General features: G+C 40.8%; 1 protein-coding gene across 1 annotated transcript in view; it reads left to right on the forward strand.

The window, feature by feature from the left end:
* GXYLT2 (glucoside xylosyltransferase 2) overlaps positions 1-11,900 on the forward strand; it is an 82,909-nt gene extending 71,009 nt beyond the window's left edge. The window contains exons 6-7 of the mRNA XM_055414332.2: positions 1,037-1,209; positions 6,295-11,900. Of these exons, the coding sequence (XP_055270307.1) occupies positions 1,037-1,209; positions 6,295-6,477 (356 nt within the window). The 3' untranslated portion in view covers positions 6,478-11,900. The remainder of the gene's footprint in view (positions 1-1,036; positions 1,210-6,294) is intronic.
* The last annotated feature ends 13,499 nt before the right edge of the window (positions 11,901-25,399 follow it).

Here is a 25,399-nt window from a genome sequence, read left to right on the forward strand (position 1 = left end):
TTTGTGTTAAAAGGGGCAGCTATTGTGCTGGCGTCAGGCTGCAGTTCAGAAGCGCAAAAGTACGTTTAGATATTTTCACTCCCACCATCCTCACATCCAGCCTCGGCACTGAAGTACAGGGAAGTCACACAGCTAATAAAGGAGTTGGGATTCGCATCCTGATAGTATGATTTCAGGATGAGCACCACTCCCCCCCAGGTGTGGATTATGTATGTGCAGGCATGGAGGTGAATGCAAGTGTAAGAGAAGCATCATGGTGGAATGGAGTTCTCCCGAGAAAAGGAAAATCTCACAGTGTTTTGTGAACAATTAGGGATTAGAAGGTGCGTCTGTGTCACAGTGGTCTGTAAGGTTTTCATTTTGTTTTGTTTTTTGGCTGCCCCATGCAGCTTGCAGGATCTTAGTTCCCTGATCAGGGATTAAACCTGCACCCTTGGCAGTGCAAGTTCCAAGTCCTAAACACTGGACTGCCAGGGAATTCCACAGTGGCCTGTAAATTCTGAGAGGTGGAAATACTACACACCATCTGCCAGAGGGGATATATAATGATGGTTTCATTCTTTGCTTTCCATGTAAATAACCTCTAAGCAGCAGTCCTTTCCATAAGAAGGAAATACCATCAACCTAACCAACAACACATCTTTATAATGCTTTTCTGACATGGGTAATTAATTTGCTCCAAGCCTCCTGTGTTCTCACACAGGGTCTTTCTCATGATGAGTGACACATGTTTGCAGAGAATTTTGATTCATTCTCCTCTAGGCCCAGCCCTTAAAGGCACAGGAAGGAGGAGCCGGGAAGCTTGAGGGTTATGAACTTTTTGCTAATTTTATAATCCTAGTCACAAGAGGAAATTTATAACATCATGGAAGCATGATCCTTCAACTCCTGAACTCAGACTGTTAACAAACATGGCAAAACCTGGGCTACAAGTCACAAATTACTCACATGCTTTGAAATCCTATGTGGTGTGCAGTTTATGGAAATGTTGGTTTCATCGCTAGCACTGATCGTGTCTTTCTCTTGTCACCACCAGAGTGTCTCTACGTGTTCCCCTGCCAGTGGAACTACCGTCCTGACCACTGCATGTATGGAAGCAATTGCAGAGAGGCAGAGCGGGAAGGTGTGTCTGTCCTGCATGGGAATCGAGGTGTCTACCATGACGAGAAGCAGCCAACTTTCAAAGCACTCTATGAGGCGATCCGAGATGTAAGTGTGTTCTTGTCCCCATTCAGCAGGCACGTGCTTATCAGTGTGATGCAGTGCACGCACTTTGGTCACCCATCCCTTTGAAGGTCAAATAATTCCTCAGAAACATTGAATTACACCAGTTTTTCCCAACATCAGTCACATTACGCCTCTTGCTACCCGATACTGTACCTTATTCACTCTTGACTTACTATTTCCAAGTAAGTCACTCATTTTTCCCCCTGAAATAAGTTCACTGAAGCTGGAGATGTCCTATCAGAAAGAGAAAAACCCTGTGCCATTTTTCATAGTGAAGGATCATAGTTTAGGGTAAACATACTATTAATACAATAAAAATAAAATTATATTATTAAACTCAAGCTAAGCATGTTGCCTGGTTGCCAGCTCCAGCCTGTTGAACGAACAAGTGTCATGGTGGTCAGTTAGGCAAGGAGCCAAACCGAAGTAACAGTCAAGTTCTGCCTGCTATAACTCACATACTTTGGAAATACAGCTTTCCATGTTGCCTTTCACCTTGAAGTTGCCAGGGGAAAACCAGCAACAGCTGCTTTCAGAGATTTCTCTTTTGAAACTTTCATTCCAAAAAAAAAGGACTATAGGGGTCATCCAACTTGGGCCAATTATTGAGCCAAATCTGGTCTGTTTTTATAAGACATGTGGGGTAAGAATGGCTTCTTAAAGAGTTGGGAAAACGTGAACAGAAGAATAGTTTATGACATAAGAAAGTTTTATGAAATTCAAATTTCTTCATTCATAAATAGAGCCGTGTTGGGCCATAGTGACAGCCATTCATGTATGTATTGTCTGTGGCCACTTTCATGCTGCAGAAGCAGAGATGAGTCACTGTGATAGACCATATGACCCACAGAATCTGAAATATTTACTGTCTAGCCCTTTACAGCAAAAAATTGCCAACCCCTGACATACAGCATGTAGATTTTATTAGAGGGTTTTTTCTTGAGTATCCAAGAACCCTCATGATTCGTGAACGGGCTTTGGTAGGGGTGAAGTGGGAGTGAACCCTGCAATATAGTAATATTTCATACATTTTTGCATGTATGAAAATATGCATTTTGCAAAGCTGCCAATAAGAAAGACATAAGAGAACACTGATTCAATCCCTGGGTCGAGAAGATCCCCTGGAGGAGGGCATGGCAACCCACTCCAGTATTTTTGTCTGGAGAATTCCATGGACAGAGGAGCCTGGTGGGCTACAGTCCACAGGGTCACAAAGAGTCTGACACAACTGAAGCCACTTTAGACGCATGCACGCAAAGAGAATCCCAGAGAATTCTAATTCTAGAATCCCCAGAATTGTCTTCTGTGGAGGGAAAATATTTCATGTACCTATAAGCTAATACTTCTTTCTTCCCCAGGTTCCTGCTGATTTAATTACATAGAAAATGTGTTCTGTACTTAGTGATATCACATTTAGGTATTCAGACACTGACTCCAGGTGCAAACCCATTCAGGAGTACACATGGAAGTTAAAGAAAAACTGCTGCAAATCCCATGGACGGAGGAGAATGGAAGGCTACAGTCCATGGGGTCGCTTAAGAGTCGGACGTGACTGAGCGACTTCACTTTCACTTTTCACTTTCATGCATTGGAGAAGGAAATGGCAACCCACTCCAGTGTTCTCACCTGGAGAATCCCAGGGACGGGGGAGTCTGGTGGGCTGCATTCTGTGGGGTCGCACAGAGTCGGACACGACTGAAGTGACTTAGCAGCAGCAGAAGCTGCAGATGTGGACATCAGAACCACGCCTTCGGTTGTTCTGTGATCTGTCAGTCCTGGTCTGGGATTGAGCAACTGTGCTTCTAGAATTACAATCTGTCTTGTTTGTTTTCTGGGTGGATCAAAAAATAGGCCAGATAAATGTTTCATAAAGGATCCAAGCTAATACACTAACTGATTTTCCTCAGTTGGGCCTAAAAAGGCAATTCTCATTCATTTCAATCAGGACTGTCACTAACCCCATCCTGAAACTCGAGTAAACATGGACAGACTTCATCATAAAAGACATGTTTATTCACTCAGCCGCTGTGCACTCTAGTGCAGTCTGGTCAGGGCTTGGCTTTGGGCCTCCATAGACCTGGTTCAGATCCCAGTATTATCACTTTCTGGTGATTAGTTACTAGCTCTCTGTTCTTGCCTTTTGTTGTTACTCTTCAGTCTGTAAGTCATGTCCAACTCTTTCCAACCCCATGGACTATAGTACTCTAGACTCTACGGGATTCTCTGGGCAAGAATACTTGAGTGGGTTGCCGTTTCCTTCTCCAGGGGAGTTTTCCTGGACCGAGGATCGAACCCACATCTCCTATATTGGCAGGCAGATTCTTTACCACTCAGCCACCAGGAAAGCCTCTTCTTGCCTTACTGGGCCTCAGTTTCCTCATCTGTGAAATGGAGATAATATTTTCTAAAAGGTGTTGTTGGAAGTCAACATAATGATGGTGTTTACACTTTTCAGTACAGTGCCTGATGTAGAGTTGTGCTCAACAGTTAAAAGTTTGCATGATAACAGGGTCACACTTTTTTCTTACCTCTCACTGTATGTTTTTTCCTCTCTTTCTTCTTCTTAGAAAATATCCCCCTCCCCTCCCTCTTCCTTCTTCCCTTCTTTCTTTCCCTCCTCCTCTCCCATCCCATCCCCTCCCCTTTTCTCCCCCCAGCATGAGTTCACACGCCCTAACCCTGCGTGTATGTTTCTGTGAAGGGGAAATGTGGTCTGCTCACACTGTGACCCAAGGAAAGTTATGTACCAAGCAGACATCCTGCCAGTAACTTTTTCAACAATCATCTGTGAAGAACCTATTTCATGCAGGAACAGTCTAGGTTCTAGGAAACTCAGAAGTCAACAAGACCAAGACCGATAAAACCTGCTTCTCATGAAGCATATATTCTGGGTGCATGAAGCCAGACAATACTCATATAAACCAAGATATAATACAAGTCCTTTCAGACAGTGAGAGATTAAAAGGTGACCAGAGCAGGGTGATGGCCATCCTGGATGGAGAGGCAGATTCACAAGTTCAGGTCCTCAGGGATGCCTCTGCCCAGCCTGAGACTTGATCCCTGGAGGCAGCCCTGGGGAAATCTAGGGGGATATCCTGCTAAGTACAAGAAGCAACGCAGAAAAGTCCCCAAGGCAGGAATAAGTTTGTGGGAAGAGGCCGCAGTAACCAGAATGACCAGAAAAGGGGAACGAGCAGGATATGAGCATGGAGAGTTCCAGATCTCATTGAACCTTTGGGGAAAGAGAGGAGTTTGAATCTTATTCTAATTGCAGTGGGAAGCCCCTGCAAGAAAATGATGTGCTCTGATTTATGCTCTAAAAATGCCTGCTCGGTAACTGGTGGAAGGGCTGCAACAGTGAAGACACAAAGGCTAACTTATGAGGCTGATTACAACCATCCAGGTGAGAGATGGGGCCAGCAGGTGCTTGTGCAGTTAGGAGAATGGGAGGAAGGGGCCGGATTCCAGATACGTTGTGGAGACAGAGTTGACGGCACTTGCTGATGGACTCGATGAAGGATGAGGGGAAAGAGAGGAATCAGAGATGAATCCATTGTTTCGACCTATTCTTTTCCTGTCACTGGGGTAGACAGTAGTGGAAAGTTTTCGTTCATGCTCTGTGTCTGACTCTTTGTGATTCCATGGACTGTAGCCCGATAGGCTCCTTTGTCCATGGGATTGTCCCAGCAAGAATACTGGAGTGGGATGCCATTTCCTGTTCCAGGGGATTCCCAACCCAGTGATCGAACGGGCTTCTCCGTCTCCTTCATTGCCTGCATCTGCAGGTAGATTCTTTACCACTGAGCCATCTGGGAAACCCAGAAGAAGTGGTCTAAATTATGCTGTGAAAGAAAAAGTGTTCCAAACATAGTCTCGGACAGAACCTTAACGTCCTTTTGGGAAGAAAATCACATTTCTGATAAACTCACTTAAGCAATATTTCTGATGAACTTTAATGGATTAAAACTTGTTTTGGGAAACTACACACCCACCCACTCTGCTGTCAGGCAATAGTATTCTGACTTTTCATCATTCTTGTTTTCCTTTTTTTTTTTTTTTCTGTCTCTAGTCTTTTTGTTTAAAATGTCCTTGCCAACAGTGAATCTTTGACTTGACCTAACAGGAGGCCTTTTCCCTTTTGCTGAGATTGTAAGAAAACTTTGACTCATGCTCATAATTAGGTAGTCTGAAAGATTTGTTTGGGAGAATACAGACATATTCCATAGAAAAGCAGGATAATCTTTTTAAAGTATGAAGTGGGATAAAACCAACAACCAATATTCAGTACCTAAATTACTAAAATAAAATTCACTGATGATACATTTCACTAGAAGTTGTTAAACGCTGGACTTCATGAGATCACTGTAGTTCCTTTATTAAGATTGCTGTAAAGGCAAAGAAATATGAAAAATTCAGTGTTTTATTGTAGTAGATTTCAAGTAACTACTTGAATCTTTTTTTTCAATTTTATTGAAATGCAGTTGATTACAATGTTTTGTTCTTCTGTACAGCAAAGTAATTCCGGTCATACATATGTGGGGTTTTTTTCTTATTCTTTTCCATTATAGTTTGTCACAGAATATTGAATATAGTTCCCTGTGCTGTATAGTTAAGATCTTTCTGTTTATACTTGTATCTTGATCTGCTCAGCAAGAGCATGGTATATAGAATATCCTGTTCTGGGAAATACATTGGTATGGACAGAAGGTTCCTTTGGGCTTTTCCATAAGATGGTACGGAAAAAGCCCAAACGAACTTTTTGTCCAACCCAATACTTGACTCTTAGATTTTAAGAGCTTTTAGAACACAAATAAATCATTTTTGTAAAAAATAAAAACACTGAGCCCCCAAAAGGGTAAATGATGGCCTGGGGTTGCACAGAATTGAATCAGGGTTTAAACTTTGGTCCTTGGAGGTCCTTTCCACTGTATCTAAAAACATACCAACTGTGACTGCGTGTTTCCAGTAGTTCCCTGTGTCATTTCCCAGTAAGTTATTTCCTTTTTAAATGGCATTTCAGTAACTAAAATAAACTTTTCCTTTTTTTCTCCCCCACTCATCTTTCAGTTTCCCTTTCAAGACAATCTCTTTCAATCCATGTATTACCCTCTTCAGCTGAAGTTTTTGGAGACTGTGCATACTTTATGTGGGCGAATTCCCCAAGTTTTTCTGAAGCAAATTGAGAAAACAATGAAAAGGGCCTATGAGAAACACGTCATCATCCATGTTGGCCCCAACCAGATGCACTGAGTATTTCATGCTGTCACAAGTCAATTAGGCATCTCATGAACGAGGAAATACTCATCTTCAAGCTGCCTGGATCTCTTTTATGTGAATATTTCATGGTGCTCTTTGACAATTGTGTTTTAAAAGCCTTGTTAAATGTTGCTAAATTAGTTGCCCCTAAGAGGAAATATGCTTTAGGTATTTCCTAAAATGCTATTTATCTCTCTGTTTTTATTTTTTAATGGTATTATTGCTCACTTAACATTGTTGAAGCAGGTTGACCTAGCTGTGAAAAGGAACTCTTGTGAGCCTTCCAGTTCCCAAGTGTCGGAGACAATGGCAGTGACATCTGTTGTATATTTTATTCAATTTTCTTGAGACTCTTTCTATGCAATTGGATCCCCCCACCCCTTGTTATAAAAGTAATACATGCTTATTATAAAGCAAGTGAAGTCAAGTCGCTCAGTCGTGTCCGACTCTTTGCGACCCCGTGGACTGTAGCCTACCAGGCTTCTCTGTCCATGGGATTCTCCAGGCAAGAATACTGGAGTGGGTTACCATTTACTTCTCCAGGGGATCTTCCTGACCCAGGGATCGAACCCTGGTCTCCCGCGTTGGCTCTGAGCCACCAGGGAAGTATTATAAAGCAAACAAACTTTAAAAAATTTTACAGGATCTATAGGTCAGTGGACCAAAATAAAAATGAGATTAGCCATAATCCTATCAACTAGGGAAAAGATTTTTTAGTGTAGTCTCATCTAGCCTTTTCCCCTACTTCTGTATTTATTTGCTGCTTGCTGTGATTCATGGGGTCGCGGAAAGTCGGACACAACTGAGCAACTGAACTGAACTGTCTTTTCCATCATACAGTGTAGTAGTCTAAGTAAAACTTGAACCCTATGCTGAGATTTTTATGTAGGAGGCTAAAAATTTAGACAAAATGATTCTGTTTACAGTGCTTTATTTAAAAATGTGTCTGGGACAGAGAAGCTCATCAAGATTAGGAGACCTCTTGAGATGAGATTAAGGGAGTACAAACTGTGCACCCACCCTAATCTTGTCAGAGATCCCACCCTTGATCATTGTTGTAAAAGTGAAAGTGAAATCGCTCAGTGTCAGACTCTTTGCAACTTCATGGACTGTAGTCTACCAGGCTCCTCTGTCCATGGGATTTTCCAGGCAAGTGTACTGGAATGGGTTGCCGTTTCCTTCTCCAGGGGTTCTTCCTGACCTAGGGATTGAACCCAGGTCTTCCGCCTTGCAGGCAGACGCTTTACTGTCTGAGCCACCATCAATTCTTTTAAGGTTGAGGCACTTAGATTTCCAGGCAGGAGCCAACTATGTCCCCCTTTGTCTGGCAAAGCAATACAGCTATCCTTTTCTACTCCAAAAATAATATGGAGGAGCATTAAAATTTTAGCTAACTGGGCAGTGATAAAGGGTGAGGTATATCTGGGTTTTTTTTTTTTTTTAAGAAAAATTGTTTGTTGTTGTTTAGTCGCCAAGTCATGTCCAACTCTTTGCGACCCCAAGGACTGCAGCATGCCAGGCTTCCCTGCCTTTCAGTATCTCCCGGAGTTTGCTCAAACTCCTGTCCATTGAGTCAGTGATCCTATCCAGGCATCCTTTTCCCAGTCATGAGACATGTCTATTCAGCTTCTGAAAGGAGAAATTCAGTAGTGATGTTAAACCTAAGCAGTCTATTTAGCAGAGATGTGATTTTGTGTTTACCCAGAGACAAAGGCATTTTATCTCTTACTTTGGTAGGTGTGGCTGTGTCTCTATAAACTCTTGGGCAATAGGTGGAAATTAAATGCCAAGTTGGAATATAATATGTACAAATAAATAGTTCAATGGATTCCATTGGCAAGAAAATTCATCTTCCTACCAGCCTTAGAAAGATCTTAGTTGTTTGGTTTTTTTTTTCCTTCTCTAGGGTTATCTAGATGTGAGCCAAGGAACCAGTCTGGTCTTATCACCTAGCTACAGTATAGGAAGTTCTATATTCTTTACCCAAAGGGATCTAACTTAATCCCTAATAGCAGCAATTAGCATAAGGGCATTTTGCATAATGCTTTATTTAGCTCTACAAATGTGTGCATAATTGATCTCCTTGATGTTTGCAACAGCCTAATGAACTTGGTAGGGACCTGCATCATCTCCACTGGGCAAATAAGGAAATTGTAATACAAGGAAACATATCCAGTATCATTACTGTTCTATAAGACTCATAGATATGTATAAGATACATCCTGTTTTACAGAGAAATTTTGAGAAACAAAAATTTTTATTTTTCATCACAGATAGACAGCTATCTGAAGGTTTAAAAGGAAAACGTTTTGTTTTGGTAGTGTAAATATGATAGATATCCTATATATTGGAAGGCAGTAAGATATCATAGGGCTTCCTTGGTGGCTCAGATGGTAAAGCGTATGCCTGCAATGTGGGAGACCCGGGTTTGATCCCTGGGTTGGGAAGATCCCCTGGAGAAGGAAATGGCAACCCACTCCAGTACGCTTGCCTGGAAAATCCCATGGACCGAGGAGCCTGGTAGGCTACAGTCCATGGGGTCGCAAAGAGTCGGACACGACTGAGTGATGGGTTCTATAACAGCAGAAAAAGTCTTACCATGAAAAAAAAATACAAAAACCTCAGCACTACCAGAATGCATCAGGATCAATCAGCATTAGTATGCAGCAGTGTACAGTAGTAACAAATTTAAATCTAAAATGGTTGAGTAATAACCCATACTTTCCTTTTGACAAGTTGGATGGCCTGTGGTTTGTTATTTATGTTAAGGGAAATTACCATTATGATGTGAAACTCTGTCTTTGCTGTTGTATTTTATGGTTCCTCATTTTACCACTAAAGGTGACATCATTCATTATTTGATTTCTAAAGCCTGTGGGAGAATTTCTGGATTGTGTTTTGGATGGGAAAAATGTATCCTGTATACCCACAAATGGAGTTTTGGTGAAAGAGCCGGGATGTGAGATGATTACCTGACTTCTTTTCAGGTTTTATTCCTGCTTGTTCAATATGGCCTGTACTCCCCACCGATGCCATTCAGATTTGCTGGTGACTCATAGACCTGAGAGACTACACTGGTGGCTCAGACAATGAAAACATCTACCTACAATGTGGTAGACCCGGGTTCGATCCCTGGGTCGGGAAGATCCCCTGGAGAAGGAAATGGCAACCCACTCCAGTATTCTTGCCTGGAAAATCCCATGGACAGAGGAGCCTGGCGGGCTACAGCACATGGGGTTGCAAAGAGTCAGACATGACTGAGCGACTTCACTTCATAGATCTGAAGTAGTTTCTTTCCCCAAGCCCCACAAAAAATATCTGCTTGTAAAGACCTGAAATACAGCGATGCATTTTCCTGTATGAGCCAGGTTTACCCACAACTTTCAATTACTGGTTCTTGTCTGAAGATCCACAATAGGATTTCCAGCAAAGATCGGTGATAAGACTTTAGAACGTTCTAGAATGATGCATTATGAGACCATGAATCCTTAGAATTTGGTGTGGTTTTCTGCTTTGAAATTCCTTTGCTGTATTCTGAAAAATGTTAGATTTTGAGTTTGGTGGAGAATTTAGAAAAACTGATCTTCCAGTCACCACTGCCTAAAAGTGCTAATTATTTTCTATAGTTAGCATGTTACCCATGTGGCAGCATTTTCTCTGCTTTCGATAATTTCCATAAAACTACTACATTAACACCTTTGAAATATGATAACCACAGATTTTAATATAGCGGACTCCTGAAACTTGTGGTCTGAAGTCTGCCAAAAGGTGACACTGCCCCATGTGGCACATTGCTCATCTGTGGGATGAGCTTGAGACTGGGGTTTTTTCTATCCTCCTATCTGGTCCTTTCCTGGTTTCCTTTAAAATTCTGCTTAATGCATGACTACAGAGTACCATTGGAGAATGCAAGAACACTTTCTAATAGCAAAATGTAATATTTTTGTGTGCATGGATATTGAGACTTTCAATAGCAAATCACTAGAAATTCCAACCATATTTTTCTTGCTGAGTTTTTCTTTTCCCGATATAAATCTCTGAAATTGTGACTTACATTAGAAATTCCAATATTTGAAAAATTGGCTAGAGAATCTAAGTTTTCTTTCAACTTCCAAAACAATAATTTAGCATTTAGGATATATTGCTCCGAGCTTAACTGTTTCTTTGAAATGTCTATTCCATATTCAGTGCTTCCACTCCAAATGGTTGTGACTTTTCCTGAATTTGTTGTTGACATGGATATTGATATGGACTTGTAGAGGTTTGTATTTATTTCATTGCAGTTATGATGTTTATAAAGCAAGCAAACTATACAAAACCTTATTCAGAGTCACAAAATAGTGATCTAATAATGGAGTAATCATTCCAAACCACGCTGAAGATGGCACAACATACATACAAAATTAGGATTAGACATAGTACTGCTTAATAGTTATACGAAAAAGATAAATCTCATGTGTTGGATAAACCAACTTGAACATGATTTCATGACTGAATTCAGAATTAGGTTTAATGTCATAAGAGTACAAATCATTATATCCTCATTTATTCATATGATAAGCAATTGTTTTTATGTCTTTCCATTTCTCTCCTTTTTCATCTTCCTGTTTTTCATTTCTGCCTTTCCCTTCCTGTCTTCGATGTTAGCTTCTCAGTGGGACCAAGATGCTTGGCATCAGTGGCAGAGCCACAGAGCTTGGGGATCCCTGTGCAGACAGAACTAAGTTCTAACCCTAAAATCAAATCTTTATGATGAGAATTTTCCAAAAACTTTTTAAAAAATTACACAGTATGTACACACACCTCACATGTTTTTTGCAGAAAGACCCAGCATTTGTTGTGCTGTGAGAATTGAAGAATCATTGATAGCGACACCTGAGGTGAAATCATTTCACAGTTGCTGCGCTGGCATTTATTGGGTTACCAAAAAATAAAAAACACCCCAAACAATACACCTGAACGAACTTTTTGGCCAACCCAATAAAGGTAATGAGATTTCTCTGGCAACTACAGAAATGTTCACAGGTCAAAACTGGAATATTCTCTTGAGTCTTCAAGATAAAAGCACTTGTGTTTGTATCATCATCTGCGCGAACATGTAAGAATCAGATGCCATTTCGGCTCCATCAGTTTTTCGTGTTTGTGCTGTCACTGAAAAGTGCACCCATTGATTATGGCTCCCAAGGAGAACCTGAATGCATTTTTTTGTGTTGGAAAATTTATTTTTAGTGATTTTTATTTGGGACAAAATGAGCAGAATAAAGAACACTCCAAAGAAAAGGAGTTATTACAGCAAATTAAAAGGACTGATACAATTTACTTACTATCTTGTCATTTTAAAATGCCATTTCCTGTTTTACTTTTTTTTAATTAAAAACTTTTTTAAAAAAAAGTCTTTTGGTGTTATTTTGGAAGTGTGTTTCTTTTCTTTTGAAAGATAGTATTAAATAGTAATACTTAAGTCCTTTCAACCATTGAAGAAATTTGGTTTAGCATATAGTTTGCCTTTTTTAAAAAAATCATTAAAAATCTTCTTTGTTTATAAAATACCACACTGGAAGTTACGTTATTTGGATTTTTAAGGTGCCTGGTGTTTGATTTACAATGAAGAAAAATCAGAAAATGTGAAAATAGTTCTCATGTTCTTACATTTTATTTAGCAAAAACTGAATCTGACTTATTAGCTAGTAACATAATGAAAAAATAACGTACCAAGAGTTTCGAGTCTGTATAAAGTTTTTTTTCCCCCTAATCCTTAGACTCTTAAAAGTCAGAAGGTATTTTGTTCATTTACTGAATTTCCTCCTTATATTTTAAAACATTTAAAAATGCTAAGGTATCTGGATATGATAAGGTTTTATGGAATAACCGGGACCCCACATCAAATAATTATGTGAGATATGAGAGTCAGGCTCAATATTTAGACAACATTGAGTTTAAATCCTAGTTCAATCATTTTCTGACTGTTTGTGACATAGACAACTTTGTTTTGTCCAAGCCACACAGCATCCGGGATCCCAGTTCCTCACCAGGGATTAAACCTGCACCTGCTGCATTTAAAACACAAGAGTCCTAACCACTGGACAGCCAGGGAAGTTCCCAGGCAAACTTTTTGACTGTCTTAGTGCATCAGACTTCCCACTCACTAGAACAGGGCCAGTGGCTCCTCATAGATTGTTGTGAGGACAAACACAAAAGCACGAAATTTCAAAATTTCAAAAATTATTTGTTTGTGGCTCCCTTGCCTCCAGTAAACAAATGGCTGATGGATTTTTAAAGAATATCAGATTGAAGAAAATGGCATTTTTATGTATTAATCTGCCATGGGGTTAGATGTTTACTCACCAGAGGGTCCACATGCTGAAGTTCTGCCTTTCTTGTCTTCTTAGAGGAGCATGGGTGGAAAAGCTTAAATATCTCTGGCTTCGCCTGCAATGCAGGAGACCCCGGTTCGATTCCTGGGTTGGGAAGATCTGCTGGAGAAGGCATAGGCTACCCACTCCAGTATTCTTTGGTTTCCATGGTGGCTCAGCTGGTAAAGAATCTGCCTGCAATGTGGGAGACCTGGGTTTGATCCCTGGGTTGGGAAGATTCCCCTGAAGAAGGGAAAGGCTACCCACTCCAGTATTCTGGCCTGGAGAATTCCATGGACTACAGTCCATGGTGACACAAAGAGCTAGACATGACTGAAGGACTTTCACTATCAGTGCTTTTACCATTCCCAAAGCTACACTGTTTCTGTTTGGTTCCTATCACACCCTTTAGCTGTTACATAACTCACAAGTAGCCTTCCTAACCTTGTTCATGACGTCATAATGTCCTTCTCCACCTTCGTTATTCCCTAAGTCTGTCAATGTCACCAACATCTACCCCCCTGCCCCCACACCTTATCCTAGAAACCTACTCATTACTCTTGTTTCTTCCCTCTCCCTGATTTCATATCTCTCTCATCACTAAATCATCACATCCCCACTGAAGCACCCCACTCGTGGTAACCGATATTTGTGCGTCTCTTCCAATTGCAAGTGATAGAACGAACAACCTAAGCTAGTACAAAAAAAAAGGTGTATGCTTCTTCTGCCAGAATAGTCCCTGAGTCAACTTCCTCTCTTTTTGTTGTCTCTACTCAAACTGTAACTTCCTGGATTTCTGTTCTCTCTGACCTGGATTGTTGTCCTAATGCCTTTTTTTATTGCTCTGAATTCAATCTGGAACTCTCCAAACCATAAACCACCCCCATCCTGTGAAAAGCTTCTCAGCGTTGTCCCCCTTTGCTCCTAGAATAACATCCAAGCTCCTTTCCAAAGTTCTCAGAAAGTCTCTGCACATCTACCTCCTACCTGTCTCCCTGGCTGCATTTGAGTTCTCACTCCGCTAATGTTCACTAATGCATGTCTGTTTTTCTGTTCCTTTAGGAAGCCAAGCTCTTTCCCGTCAAGGGGCTGTACACGTGCTTGGAATCATTTACCCTAAAAATTCACCTGGCAGATTCTACTATCCTTCAGGTTCAGTTTAAATTTCCTTTCTTTGTGGAAGTTTCCTTGGATCCCCCACATAAAGGCAGTTTTCCCTCTTATATTCCCTCTTAGAATCCTGGACTTTTTCTTTGCAGTATGTATTATCACAGCAACAATACTTATTTGGGTAAAACTCTGAGTTAATTTGTCTCCCTGCACTAGATACAAAGTTCTTTGAGGGTACAGTCCTTGCTGATCTTGTTCCCTGCTCTGCATCACCTACTTCAATGGCTCATGCATTTCTTGTGCTCCAAGAATATTAAATGAAAATAAGCGATTCTGCTGCACCATGAACTGGGACCAGTTCCTATCAGTGAAGCTATAAAAACACTATATTTATTTTGAGTGTTGTTTTCAACAACTATTGCTATCTCTCCTACAAATACTTGATTTGTAATAACCTGTCCTTTAAAGTCTCATTCACTGAAAGTATAGTGATTTATTTAATTCCTTGGAAATTTATTTACTTACCCATAAAATGACATGGTCAGGTCAGATGATGTTTGAGTTCCTTTCTACTTGAATGCTCTGTGTTTCCATAATCTCTCTTTTATGTCTCTGTTGTGGACGTTTGTGGGATTTTGACTGCCTAGAAACAACCCCACTCCTGGTGCCAATTTCTGTATTGTTAAAAACTTTTTAAATTGCAAGTGACAGCAAATACAACTCAAATTGGTACAGGGGGAGAGAGGGAGAGGGAATGCATTGGCTCATGTGAGTGAAAAACCCAGAAATAGCTCTGGATTCAAAGGCTTAAATGCTGCCAAGGGAAATGTATGACTCTAACAATGCTTTTTTCATTAATATTTTATTGAAAACCATACATCCTTCTAGGATTCCAGCCATCAAATTTTCATGTCATTCCAATAGAATCATTTCAACTGTGGAAAAATACATGGTCTCTGTGTCCAACTGAAAAACAATATTGTCAACATGGGTCAAATATCAAGAAGATTGTTCTCTTGGTGTATATTTTAAAATAACTGAGGTGAGGAATGACGGTTAAGCACTCTTGCCCAATGGTTAATGAGAATGCACCATCCTTCCTTCAAACCCCACCCTTCCTCATTGAGAACTGCCGTTAAGCAAATAAAGCCTTCATACCAGAAATGATTCGGCAATACAATATGAATGAATGACTTGGGGTGGGGGGTGGGAAGCGGAGAAAGGAGGATATCTCAGTAACTGTTGGGCAAAAGTGCTTTACCACCATTCTTCACCTCCGCGGTCGCCATAGACTTGTGGAGGCAACCAGGCAACACATGAGTGTGTCTTCTTCAGTTCAGTTCAGTTCAGTCGCTCAGTAGTGTCCGACTCTCCGCGACCCCATGAATCACAGCACGCCAGGCCTCCCTGTCCATCACCAACTCCCAGAGTACACTCAAACTCATGTCCTTCGAGTCAGTGATGCCATCCAGCCATCTCATTCTCTGTCGTCCCCGTCTCCTCCCGCCCCCAACCTTTCCTAGCATCAGAGCCTTTTCCAGTGAGTCAACTCGTTGCATGAGGTGGCCAAAGTATTGCAGTTTCAGCTTTAGCATCAGTCCTTCCAATGAACACCCAGGATTGATCTCCTTTAGAATGGACTGGTTGGATCTCCTTGCAGTACAAGGGACTCGCAAGAGTCTTCTCCAGCACCACAGTTCAAAAGCATCAATTCTTCAGCGATCAGCTTTCTTCACAGTCCAACTCTCACATCCATACATGACCACGGGAAAAACCAGAGCCTTGACTAGATGGAGCTTTGTTGGCAAAGTAATGTCTCTGCTTTTTAATATACTATCAAAGTTGGTCATAACTTTCCTTCCAAGGAGTAAGAGTCTTTTAATTTCATGGCTGAAATCAGCATCTGTAGTGATTTTGGAGCCCCCAAAAAAAGTCTGACACTGTTTCCACTGTTTTTCTTAGGCTGTGACTATAAGGAGATTCCAAATACCTGTGCCTGTCTCTTTACTGAGCATTTAGATCTTATCCAAATAATAGCACCTCCTTTTTCAGGATATCTGCTTTGGCTCTAGTGAAAAAATGAGTCTAAATGTCACATTAGGAAGTTGAGTTCTCTTGTATCTAAATGACTATTATTAGAAATAATTGCAAAAAAAAAAAAAATAGAAGACACGAGTTTAAAAAAAAAAAAGGAATTTCCTGGCAGTCTAGTGGTGGTTGTTACTCTGTGCTTTCTCTGTAGAGGGCAAAGATTCTATCCCTTGTCAGGGAATGTGGCTAAAAGAAAAAAAATGATTGCAAACATTGAAGAGTTGAAGGAAAAAATAAAAGGACAGGTATCAACTTTGTGTATTAAATGTTTAAAACGATAGCTATAAGGTTCTAGGATTTTGCATAAGTGGAACCGTGACTCATAATAATAATCGTGCATGCTCAGTCGTGTCCAACTCTTTGTGACCTCACGGACTGTAGCCTGCCAGGCTCCTCTGTCCATGGGATTTTTCAGGCAAGAATACTGGAGTGGGTTGCCATTTTTTTATCCAGGGTATCTTCCCAACCCAGGGATTGAACCCTCGTCTCCTGTGCTCTTGCATTGTCAGGTGGATTCTTTACCACTGGCTTCACTTGAGAAGCCCAAAATGGAATCATATATTATGTACTCTATTTTGCTTGGCCTTTTTCACTCAGCATAACTGAGATTCATCCATATTGTTGCGTGTATCCCTAGTTCATTCCTTTTTATTTTATCCTCCTATTGATGGGTTTGCTTGTCTCCAGTTTTTGACTATTACAAATAAAGCTCTTACGGACATGAACAAATGAACAAGCCATGAACATGTCTTTGGACCTATTTTTCTATTTCTGCCAGATAAAATTTAGGGCTAGAATGTCTCAGTTCCATGGTAAATGTATGTTTAACTTTTCAAGAAACTGCTGAACGGTTTTGCAAGTTGGTTGTACCACTTACATTATCACTAGCAGTTCCTGTTTCTCCAAGTTGCTTGCTGAGATTGTGTGGACAATCTTTTTAAGTTTAGCCAGTCTAGTGAGTATAATATCTCATTGTGGTTTTATTTTTTGTTGTCATTGTTGTTGGTTTGTTTTGGCTGTGCCATGAGGCATATGGGATCTTAGTTCCCTGACCAGGGACTGAGCATTTCCGGTGGATTGGGAGTACAGAGTCTTAGAAAACCAGTGGACCACCAGGGTAGTCCCTCAAGTTTCATTTTCCTACTGACCTTAGAGTCACAAAGAGTTGGATATGACTGAAGTGATTTAGCACGCATGCGCGCAATGATTTTTAGCAACCTTTCATGTGTTTGTTTAACATTCAGATGTTTTCACTCATAAAAAAATCTGTTCAGACCTTTTGCCCATTTTTAAAAATTTTGGTTTTTCATGTCTTATTCTTAAGTTTTGCGAGTCTTTACATATTCTGGATACAAATCTTTGATACACATGTTCCAAATATTTTTTGTTAGCCTGTGTCGTATCTTTTAATTTTCTCAATTTGTCTTTATAAGAGCAAAAGACTTTATGTTGGTAAAGTTCAATTTCTCAACTTTTTCCTTTTCGTTTTATGTTTTGTGTTGTGTAAAACAATTGCCTGTCCCAAGTTGCAAAGATTTTCTCCTGTGTATTTTACCAGAAATTTTATAGTTTTAAGTTTTATACTGTTATGGACTGAATACTTATATCCCATTCCAAATTCATATGTTGAAATCCTAAACCCCATGTGAAGGTATTAGGGAGTGGAAACTTTGGGAGGCAGTTACGTCATGAGGGTAGATTAATGCCTTTTTCAGAAGAAACACAAGAAACACTATTTCTCTCTCAGTCATGTGAGGATGCACTATGTATTTTGAATTAAGTTTTAGGTATGGAGAGAGTTAACCCTCATCAATTTCCATACAGGCATCCAGTTGATTCAACAGTTTTCCCAAGTGACTTGTGTTTAGCTAAATATTAATGTTTGGATCAATATTGGAAAAGGACAGTCAAAAGCTATAGGCCCTTGTATTCATTTATTCATTCAATAAATATCTATTGACTGTCTTATTAAATGCCCTAGTAAGCTTTGGAGACACATAATTCATAAGATCCAACCCCAACCTACACATAGTTTACACTTTAGCTGAGAAGATAAATATAAAAATAATTGCAATTTCATATGAGAAATATGTACCAAAGCTGTATGTTTCATACTACAAACAATTTAAAAAGTCATAGCCAGCTTTAAAAAAAATAGAATATCAGAGTGCATATTAAGATAGGTATTATTTTAAAAAGTCATATGTATTATTGATTTGATGTAATCATATTTTATGTAATAAACCAGCATATGTTTAATGAGTTGCAATGTAAAATGAATTTTTCCTTCTGATTTTGGTTAAAAAAAGTTTTCATGCTCCCATGTTAAGGTATGTACAAAGTCTCATTTTCAAGTCTCAACTGAACCATCCTCTTTTCAGAGACTTCTAATCACCTCACTCAACATGGCTTCCCTACATGGCTTTCATACCATATTATCCTGTATATTTCCCTACATGGCTTTCATACCATATTATCCTGTATATTTCCTCCTAGAACTTACCACAATCTATAAATCCTGGGCCTTTACTTAGTTGTCTACTTCCTTCATGTTTCTCTGTCCCACTAGACAATAAGATCCAGGAGGGCAAGGATCCTGTGTGCGTGGCTCACCAGTAACTCTACAGACCAGTACCTGGCCTAAAATACTCAAAGAATTTCCTGGGCTCAGCTTTAGATTCTAAGTCTGTGACTTTGATGATGGAAGCTGACCCCTTCCCCACCTTCCTATTCCACACTTCTGAGTGATGACATTAACAAAATCCACTTGCAAATAGGCTGTTGCAAAAGTGATACACTTTGTGTCAATCCAGAAGATAGATCCAATCAATGTGATTTAGAGTTGTCTGGAAAGTTTTTGAGCTTCACTAAGATGGACTGAGCCACTGAACTGAACTGAACTGAAGATGGAATAACGGAGAAGGCAATGGCACCCCAACTCCAGTACTCTTGTCTGGAAAATCCCATGGATGGAGGAGCCTGGTAGGCTGCAATCCATGGGGTCGCTAAGAGTCAGACGTGACTGAGTGACTTCACTTTCAATTTTCACTTTCATGCATTGGAGAAGGAAATGGCAACCCACTCCAGTGTCTTGCCTGGAGAATCCCAGGGATGGGGGAGCCTGGTGGGCTGCCGTCTATGGGGTCGCACAGAGTCGGACACGACTGAAGCGACTTAGCAGCAGCAGCAGCAGCAAGATGGAATAAAAGATGAAACTATACTCTTGACCAAAAAAAAAAAGGAAAAAATGTTCCAACTAACAAATACGTCTTGGAAATGAAAATCAAAACAACACAGAGGTTTTCTGCTTAGTCCTCAGACTGGTGAAAATTATGGAGTCCACAAGTGCGTGGACAGTAACATACTTTCAGAAGGTGACAGCACTGTTAAAGGAGGTCCACTGGCAGTATTGCTTAAAAATATGCCTATCCAGCAATTACTCTTCTGGAGAAATGGTACTTGTGGTAGTAGCTGCTGCCACACAGCTAATAATAATAGTATAAAAACACAATAAAAGATTTGTAGTAGGGTAGTACCTTAGGGTCACTTTTAATCCTCAGTCTTTCATGAGATGAATACTGCCTCTGTTTTTTAAAGGAGGACACTGAGATTTGAATTACAGAAGATGTTGTTTTTAAGAGAGAAAAGTGATCACTATATATGTGATTCATAGAGACTGGTTAAATAATAATATTCCATCTATACTTCAAAGTACTAAGCAAAGTAAGATTTTAATTAGTATCTCTAAAAACAGAAAAACCCCAAGACACATTTTTGACTAAAAAGTAAAAAAAAAATTGTAGAAGAATATGTTACCTTACGACTGAGCGACTGAACTGAACTGAAGAAAAATTTAAGCCAAGAAGAACTACTTCAGTATATGTTTATGCAACAAACTGTTTATTGAGATCCTATGGTGTATGGATGCTGCACAAGGCTTCAAGGCACCTTGGGAAAAACCAGTGAACAAAAGAGTTTTCTGTCTTTGGGGTGTTTATGTTCCAGTGATGCAGAGAAATTCAATACACATAATTTTGAAAGGAAATGACATGATATGAGATGAAAAGAGCTGGGAGCAAAGAAAATAGAGTGGGGTAAGAGACAAAAGGAGGTGGTCGGGAGTTCAGGGGAAGGTGGAAAGTGCAATGTCACTTAGTGACAAGGCCTAAGGAGGTCCTGTTGAGAAGATGGTACTCAAGGGGATGAGAGGGCCACATGGATATCCCAGGGAAGAGGGATCTAGGCAGATGGATGAGCTGGGCACCCTCCTAAGTAAGGAGTGTACTCACAGATTAAGAGTACATCACGGGCTTCCCTAGAGGCTCAGTGGTAAAGAATCACCTGCCAATGCAGGAGACACAAGTTCAATCCCTCATCTGGGAAGATCCCACATGCTGAGCAGCTAAGCCCAAGTGTCACAATTATTGAGCCTGTGCTCTAGAGCCCAGGAACTGCAACTACTGAAGCCTGTGCTCTGCAACTAGAGAAGCCCCTGCAATGAGAAATCTGCACACCACTAGAAAGTAGCCCCCTCTCGCCACAACTAAGAAAAAGCCCGAGCAACAGTGAAGACCCAGCAAAGCCAAAAATAAAAAAATTATAGTTTTTTATTTTTTCCTTAAAGAGTACATCATGAAGGTCAATGAGGCCAGAGGACTTGAAGAAGGGCTGGGGGAGGGGTGATGGTTGGAGATGTGGGTGGGGCAGGGGAGTGGCAGATTGTGTTTTTAGGACCCATGGCAAGGACTGTGGCTTTTACTCTGAATGGAATGTAACTAGTTGGATTGGAGCATGATAGGCTCTTATTATTAAATACCCTGGCAGTTGTGTTAAAAATGGGGCTCCCCAGGTGGCTCATATGGTAAAGAATCTGCCTGCCAAGGAGGAGAACTGAGTTCGGTCGGGAAGATTCCCTGGAAAAGGAAAGGGTAGCCTACACTAGTATTCTTGCCTGGAGAATTCCATGGACAGAGGAGCCTGGTGGGCTACAGTCCACAGGATCACAAAGAGTTGGACATGACTGAGCGACTACGACTTTTGTGTTGAAAATGAATTGTTGGAAGGTCCCTGGTGATTCAGCGGTAAAGCGCCTGCCTGCAATGCAGGAGACAGGAAGATCCCCTGGAGAAGGAAATGGCAACCCACTCCAGTATTCTTGCCTGGGAAATCCCATGGACAGAGGAGCCTGGCATACTACAGTCTGTGGGGTCATAAGAGAGTCAGACACAACTTAGTGACTTAACAACCAGGACAGAAGGCAGAAGAACAGCTGTAATACTACAGGTGAGACATGTAGACACCTAATCAACATCTGAAAAGTTTCACAAGAAACTCATGAAGCTCGACCTAGCTGTGGTGGGTATTGGAGTGGAGGAGAGCATCTTAAGAGATTTTTTGCTTGCCTTGTAGTCTTTGAATTGCTTGATAAAATACTATTTATCAGACATTTGAAAAGTTTTAAATTACTATTATTACTATTAGTAGTAGTAGTATAAATACTAATAATATTTACCCTTCCTTCTGGAATAAGGGCTTTCCTGATAGCTCAGTAGGTAAAGAATCCTCCTGCAATGCAGGAGACCCTGGTTTGATTCCTGGGTTGGGAAGATCCGCTGGAGAAGGGATATGCTATCCATTCCAGTATTCTTGGATTTCCCTGGTGGCTCAGCTGGTAAAGAATCCTCCTGCAATGTGGGAGACCTGGGTTTGATCCCTGGGTTAGGAAGATCCCCTGGAGAAGGGAAAGGCTACCCATTCTAGTATTCTGGCCTGGAGAATTCCATGGACCGTATGGTCCATGGAGTCACAAAGAGTTGGACACAACTGAGCAACTTTCACTTTTCTGGAATAATTCAATCTCCAACCAGTTAAGTGTGGCCAAGAAAAGTAGGTATCTGCCAGGGGCTGGGGGAAAGTAGCCTGGTGCAGGGTATCAGAGCCTAAGGGAAGTGAGAAAGGAAACTGTTACAGGGACTGGTGATTGGTCAGTTGAGTACTAGGGAGATTGATAGAATAAATGAATATACTGAGAGTGAAGAATGAGTTTGTCAAAAATCATTTTTGAGGCTACTTTATCATAAGCCTTTAATGTGGGAAAAGCCCATGGAGTACCTCAGTCAGGATTTGGCATGTAGTAGGCACCTGAATATTTGATTTTGACCTGTCCTGCCATGGCTTCAGTATACAAACAAATGTCTATGGAGTCAGTGAATTTCTTATGCATTGGGACAGTAAACCAGTATTAATTTAAAAGGGTAGCTTGGTATAAATCTCTGAAGTTCAAAAAACATGGATTTGCAATTCTTGTCCTTGACCTTGTTGTAGTTTAATAAGTTAACCACAAAGAAAAAAAAGAATATTCTGAGGAGAATGGCAACCAGGTTTACTGTTGGACAGTGATGTTTATGGAAAAGGAGAAAACTAAAATGAATCCTCCAGTGTTAGATTGGAATTTGAAGCTGTGAACTCCTAGTTTTATAGATATCGATATATAAATAAATAAATATATGGATCTATCTGTGTGCCAGGGGACCCAGCAATGACATCCCAATGGCCATGAACACCCTAGCCTCAACTAGATTCCTAAGTAGCATTCTCCACCAAAAGGAATTGGGACTTCTTGGAGAAATGGTTACCTCCAGGGCTGGGAAAGGGAGATGCAAGATGAGCCTAGAATAACTTTTTGTACTAGAAAATAAAGAAGTGCTCCAAGAATGATGGAGACATGTCAAAAGGATGCAGGAGCCAGCTTGAAGAAGGTCTCATTGGCCAAGTCTAGACTAATTTAGGTATCAATTAATGATAGCAGTGAACTAACCCACTGGATAAAACAGGAATCAGTGAGTCAAAATTATTATAACTAAAAACGTGAATAAATGAGAGGAGACGACTCTTTGCTTTTCATCGGAAGCCAACTGATAAATGTAACAAGAATGATGAAATTAGAAAACTACCATTTGGCAACCAGCATAGTAATTTTTTTTTTTTTTTTGACCTTGCCATGTGGCTTGTGGAATCTTACTTCCCCAACCAGGGACTGAACCCAGGCCTTCTGTAGTGAAAGCTCAGAGTCCTAACCACTGGACTACAAGGGAATTCTCCATCATAGTAACAACTTAGCCTAAAAGCATGCACATAATAATTAGTTCAGTCAAGTAACATCAACGGAGGTGAAAACTTGAGAGTGAAAATCTGATGAGAAATGGGATATTTGCAAAGTTTCACAGTTCTCACAAAACAATTTAAATTACTATCATGGGCTTAATAGTAGCCCCCAAAATTATATAGCCACACCCTAATTTGTGGAACCTGTGATTGTTACCTTCCTGGTAAAAAGAATGTTTGTAGATGTAATTTAAGAATCTCGAGCTAAGGAGATCAGCCGAGATTATCCAGACGGGCTCTTAATCCAATAACTAGTGTCCTTTTAAGAGTAAGGTCAAGAGAGATGTGATAGACACAAGAGGGAACATGACCACTGGGGCAGAGATGGGAGTGATGCGTGCAGTCACATGTCTAGGAATGCTGACTGTCGGCAGAAGCTGGGCGAGGTAAAAGAACTGACTCTTCTGAGGAGCCTGCAGAGGGATCGTGGGCCTTCTTACATCCTGATCTCATACTTCTGGCCTCCAGAACTAAGAGTCAGAAGCTGGGCGAGGTAAAAGAACTGACTCTTCTGAGGAGCCTGCAGAGGGATCGTGGGCCTTCTTACATCCTGATCTCATACTTCTGCCCTCCAGAACTAAGAGTCCTGGATCCTATGGACTACCCTTGTTTTTGTTTAGTTGCTAAGACATGTCCAACTCTGTGACCCCATGGATTGTAACCCACCAGGCTCCTCTGTCCATGGGATTTCCCAAGCAAGAATACTGAAGTGGGCAGCCATTCCCTTCTCCAGGAGATCTTCCCTACCTAGAGATTGAACCAGCATCTTATCACTGGCAGGTGGATTCTTTACCACTGACCCACCAAGGAAGCCCAATGGAGTACCCTTCACTCCTCATAAATTCCCATTTCCGATTTCGTTCACACAGTTTGAAATGCACCCCCAGGATTGCAGCAAACTTCCTGAAGCCATTCACCCAGGCAGTACCTGCCAGTCTGTTCTCCTAACTCTGGTCTTCACCCCAACATGGCAACCAGCTGCCACCACACCATTGTGGCATCACAGAAAATAACCTTGGGGCTTTTAGAGCAGACTTTTTGTTGCACTTATTTCTAATTTTAAAAAAAACAGTCTTTATATTTAAAATGGATAACCAACTAGGACCTACTGTATAGAACATGGAACTCTGTATGGGAGAGGAGTTTGGGGGAGAATAGATACATGTATATGTATGGCTGAGTCACTCTGCTGCACACCTGAAACAATCACATTATTGATCAGCTATATTTCATGATAAAATGTTTTTTAAATTTAGATTTTGAAAGTCTCTGGGGAAAAAGTTAACCTTGATGATACGCGAAGCTTTCTCTTGTTTGGAAAACTGGATTCACCCTTATTGTCCACCTTCCCCTACCTCAGCTTCATTCTGGAACCTGCTGTGATCTACAAATAAGGACTAAAAAGCATGAATAAAAGACCATGAGCATCAAAGAGCCTCCAAGTCTCTCTTTTGGCATTTTAATCCAGCCTGTTCTGTGCCCTTCAGCCTCTGTAGATGGTGTGTGGGATTTTCTATACTTTTCCTCAATCCCCTCTTCTCGCTTTCCACAGGATCATCTGAGAGGGAAGGCCCAAACTCAAGTCATTCTCTCTAGGGTTACAAGAAGATCCTTGCACAGGTTTTTTGGACACAGCCTCAGCTGTTTTCTCTTTCCCGGTCTTCTTTCGTCTCCATCGTCCACCTCCTCCTCTGTGTTGTCAGGCTTTTCCCCTCTTGTGTACCCCCAGAGGAACGGGCTATCTTCTTGCATATTCATACTTATTGAAGGGACATCTCCATTATACCTGGTCTCCGTGCGAGGAAGAGATTCCACACGTTTTCTCTGCAACACAGAGGAAGCCCTCATGGACTGTTTGCCTGGTTAATACCATCCCCTTTGCCTGAAAGTCTCTTCTCTTGTGGTACAAATATTTTCCCATCTTTAAGTTAGTCTCTTCCAAAGAGTAACTTCTATCCTTGCCTGGAAGAGATGTTAGAGGCCTCTGACCATTTGATTTACGTATTTGCCTTCTACTTTGCATCAGAGTCTATACTTCTGTCTTATTTCACCTGGTCGTTTGCAACCTTCTTGAGTACAACAAAGAGTCCCAGGCTCTGAAATCAGTCCAGGTTTGAATCATGGGTCAGTCATTTGCCTGGGTAGTTGTGTCACCTTGGACAAGTTAGTTCACCTTTTTATACCTCAGTTTCTTTAGT

This window comes from Moschus berezovskii, chromosome 24 (genome assembly GCF_049115385.1).
Source record: "Moschus berezovskii isolate FMDL1 chromosome 24, NW_MosBer_1.0, whole genome shotgun sequence".
Classification (NCBI taxonomy): Eukaryota; Metazoa; Chordata; class Mammalia; order Artiodactyla; family Moschidae; genus Moschus; species Moschus berezovskii.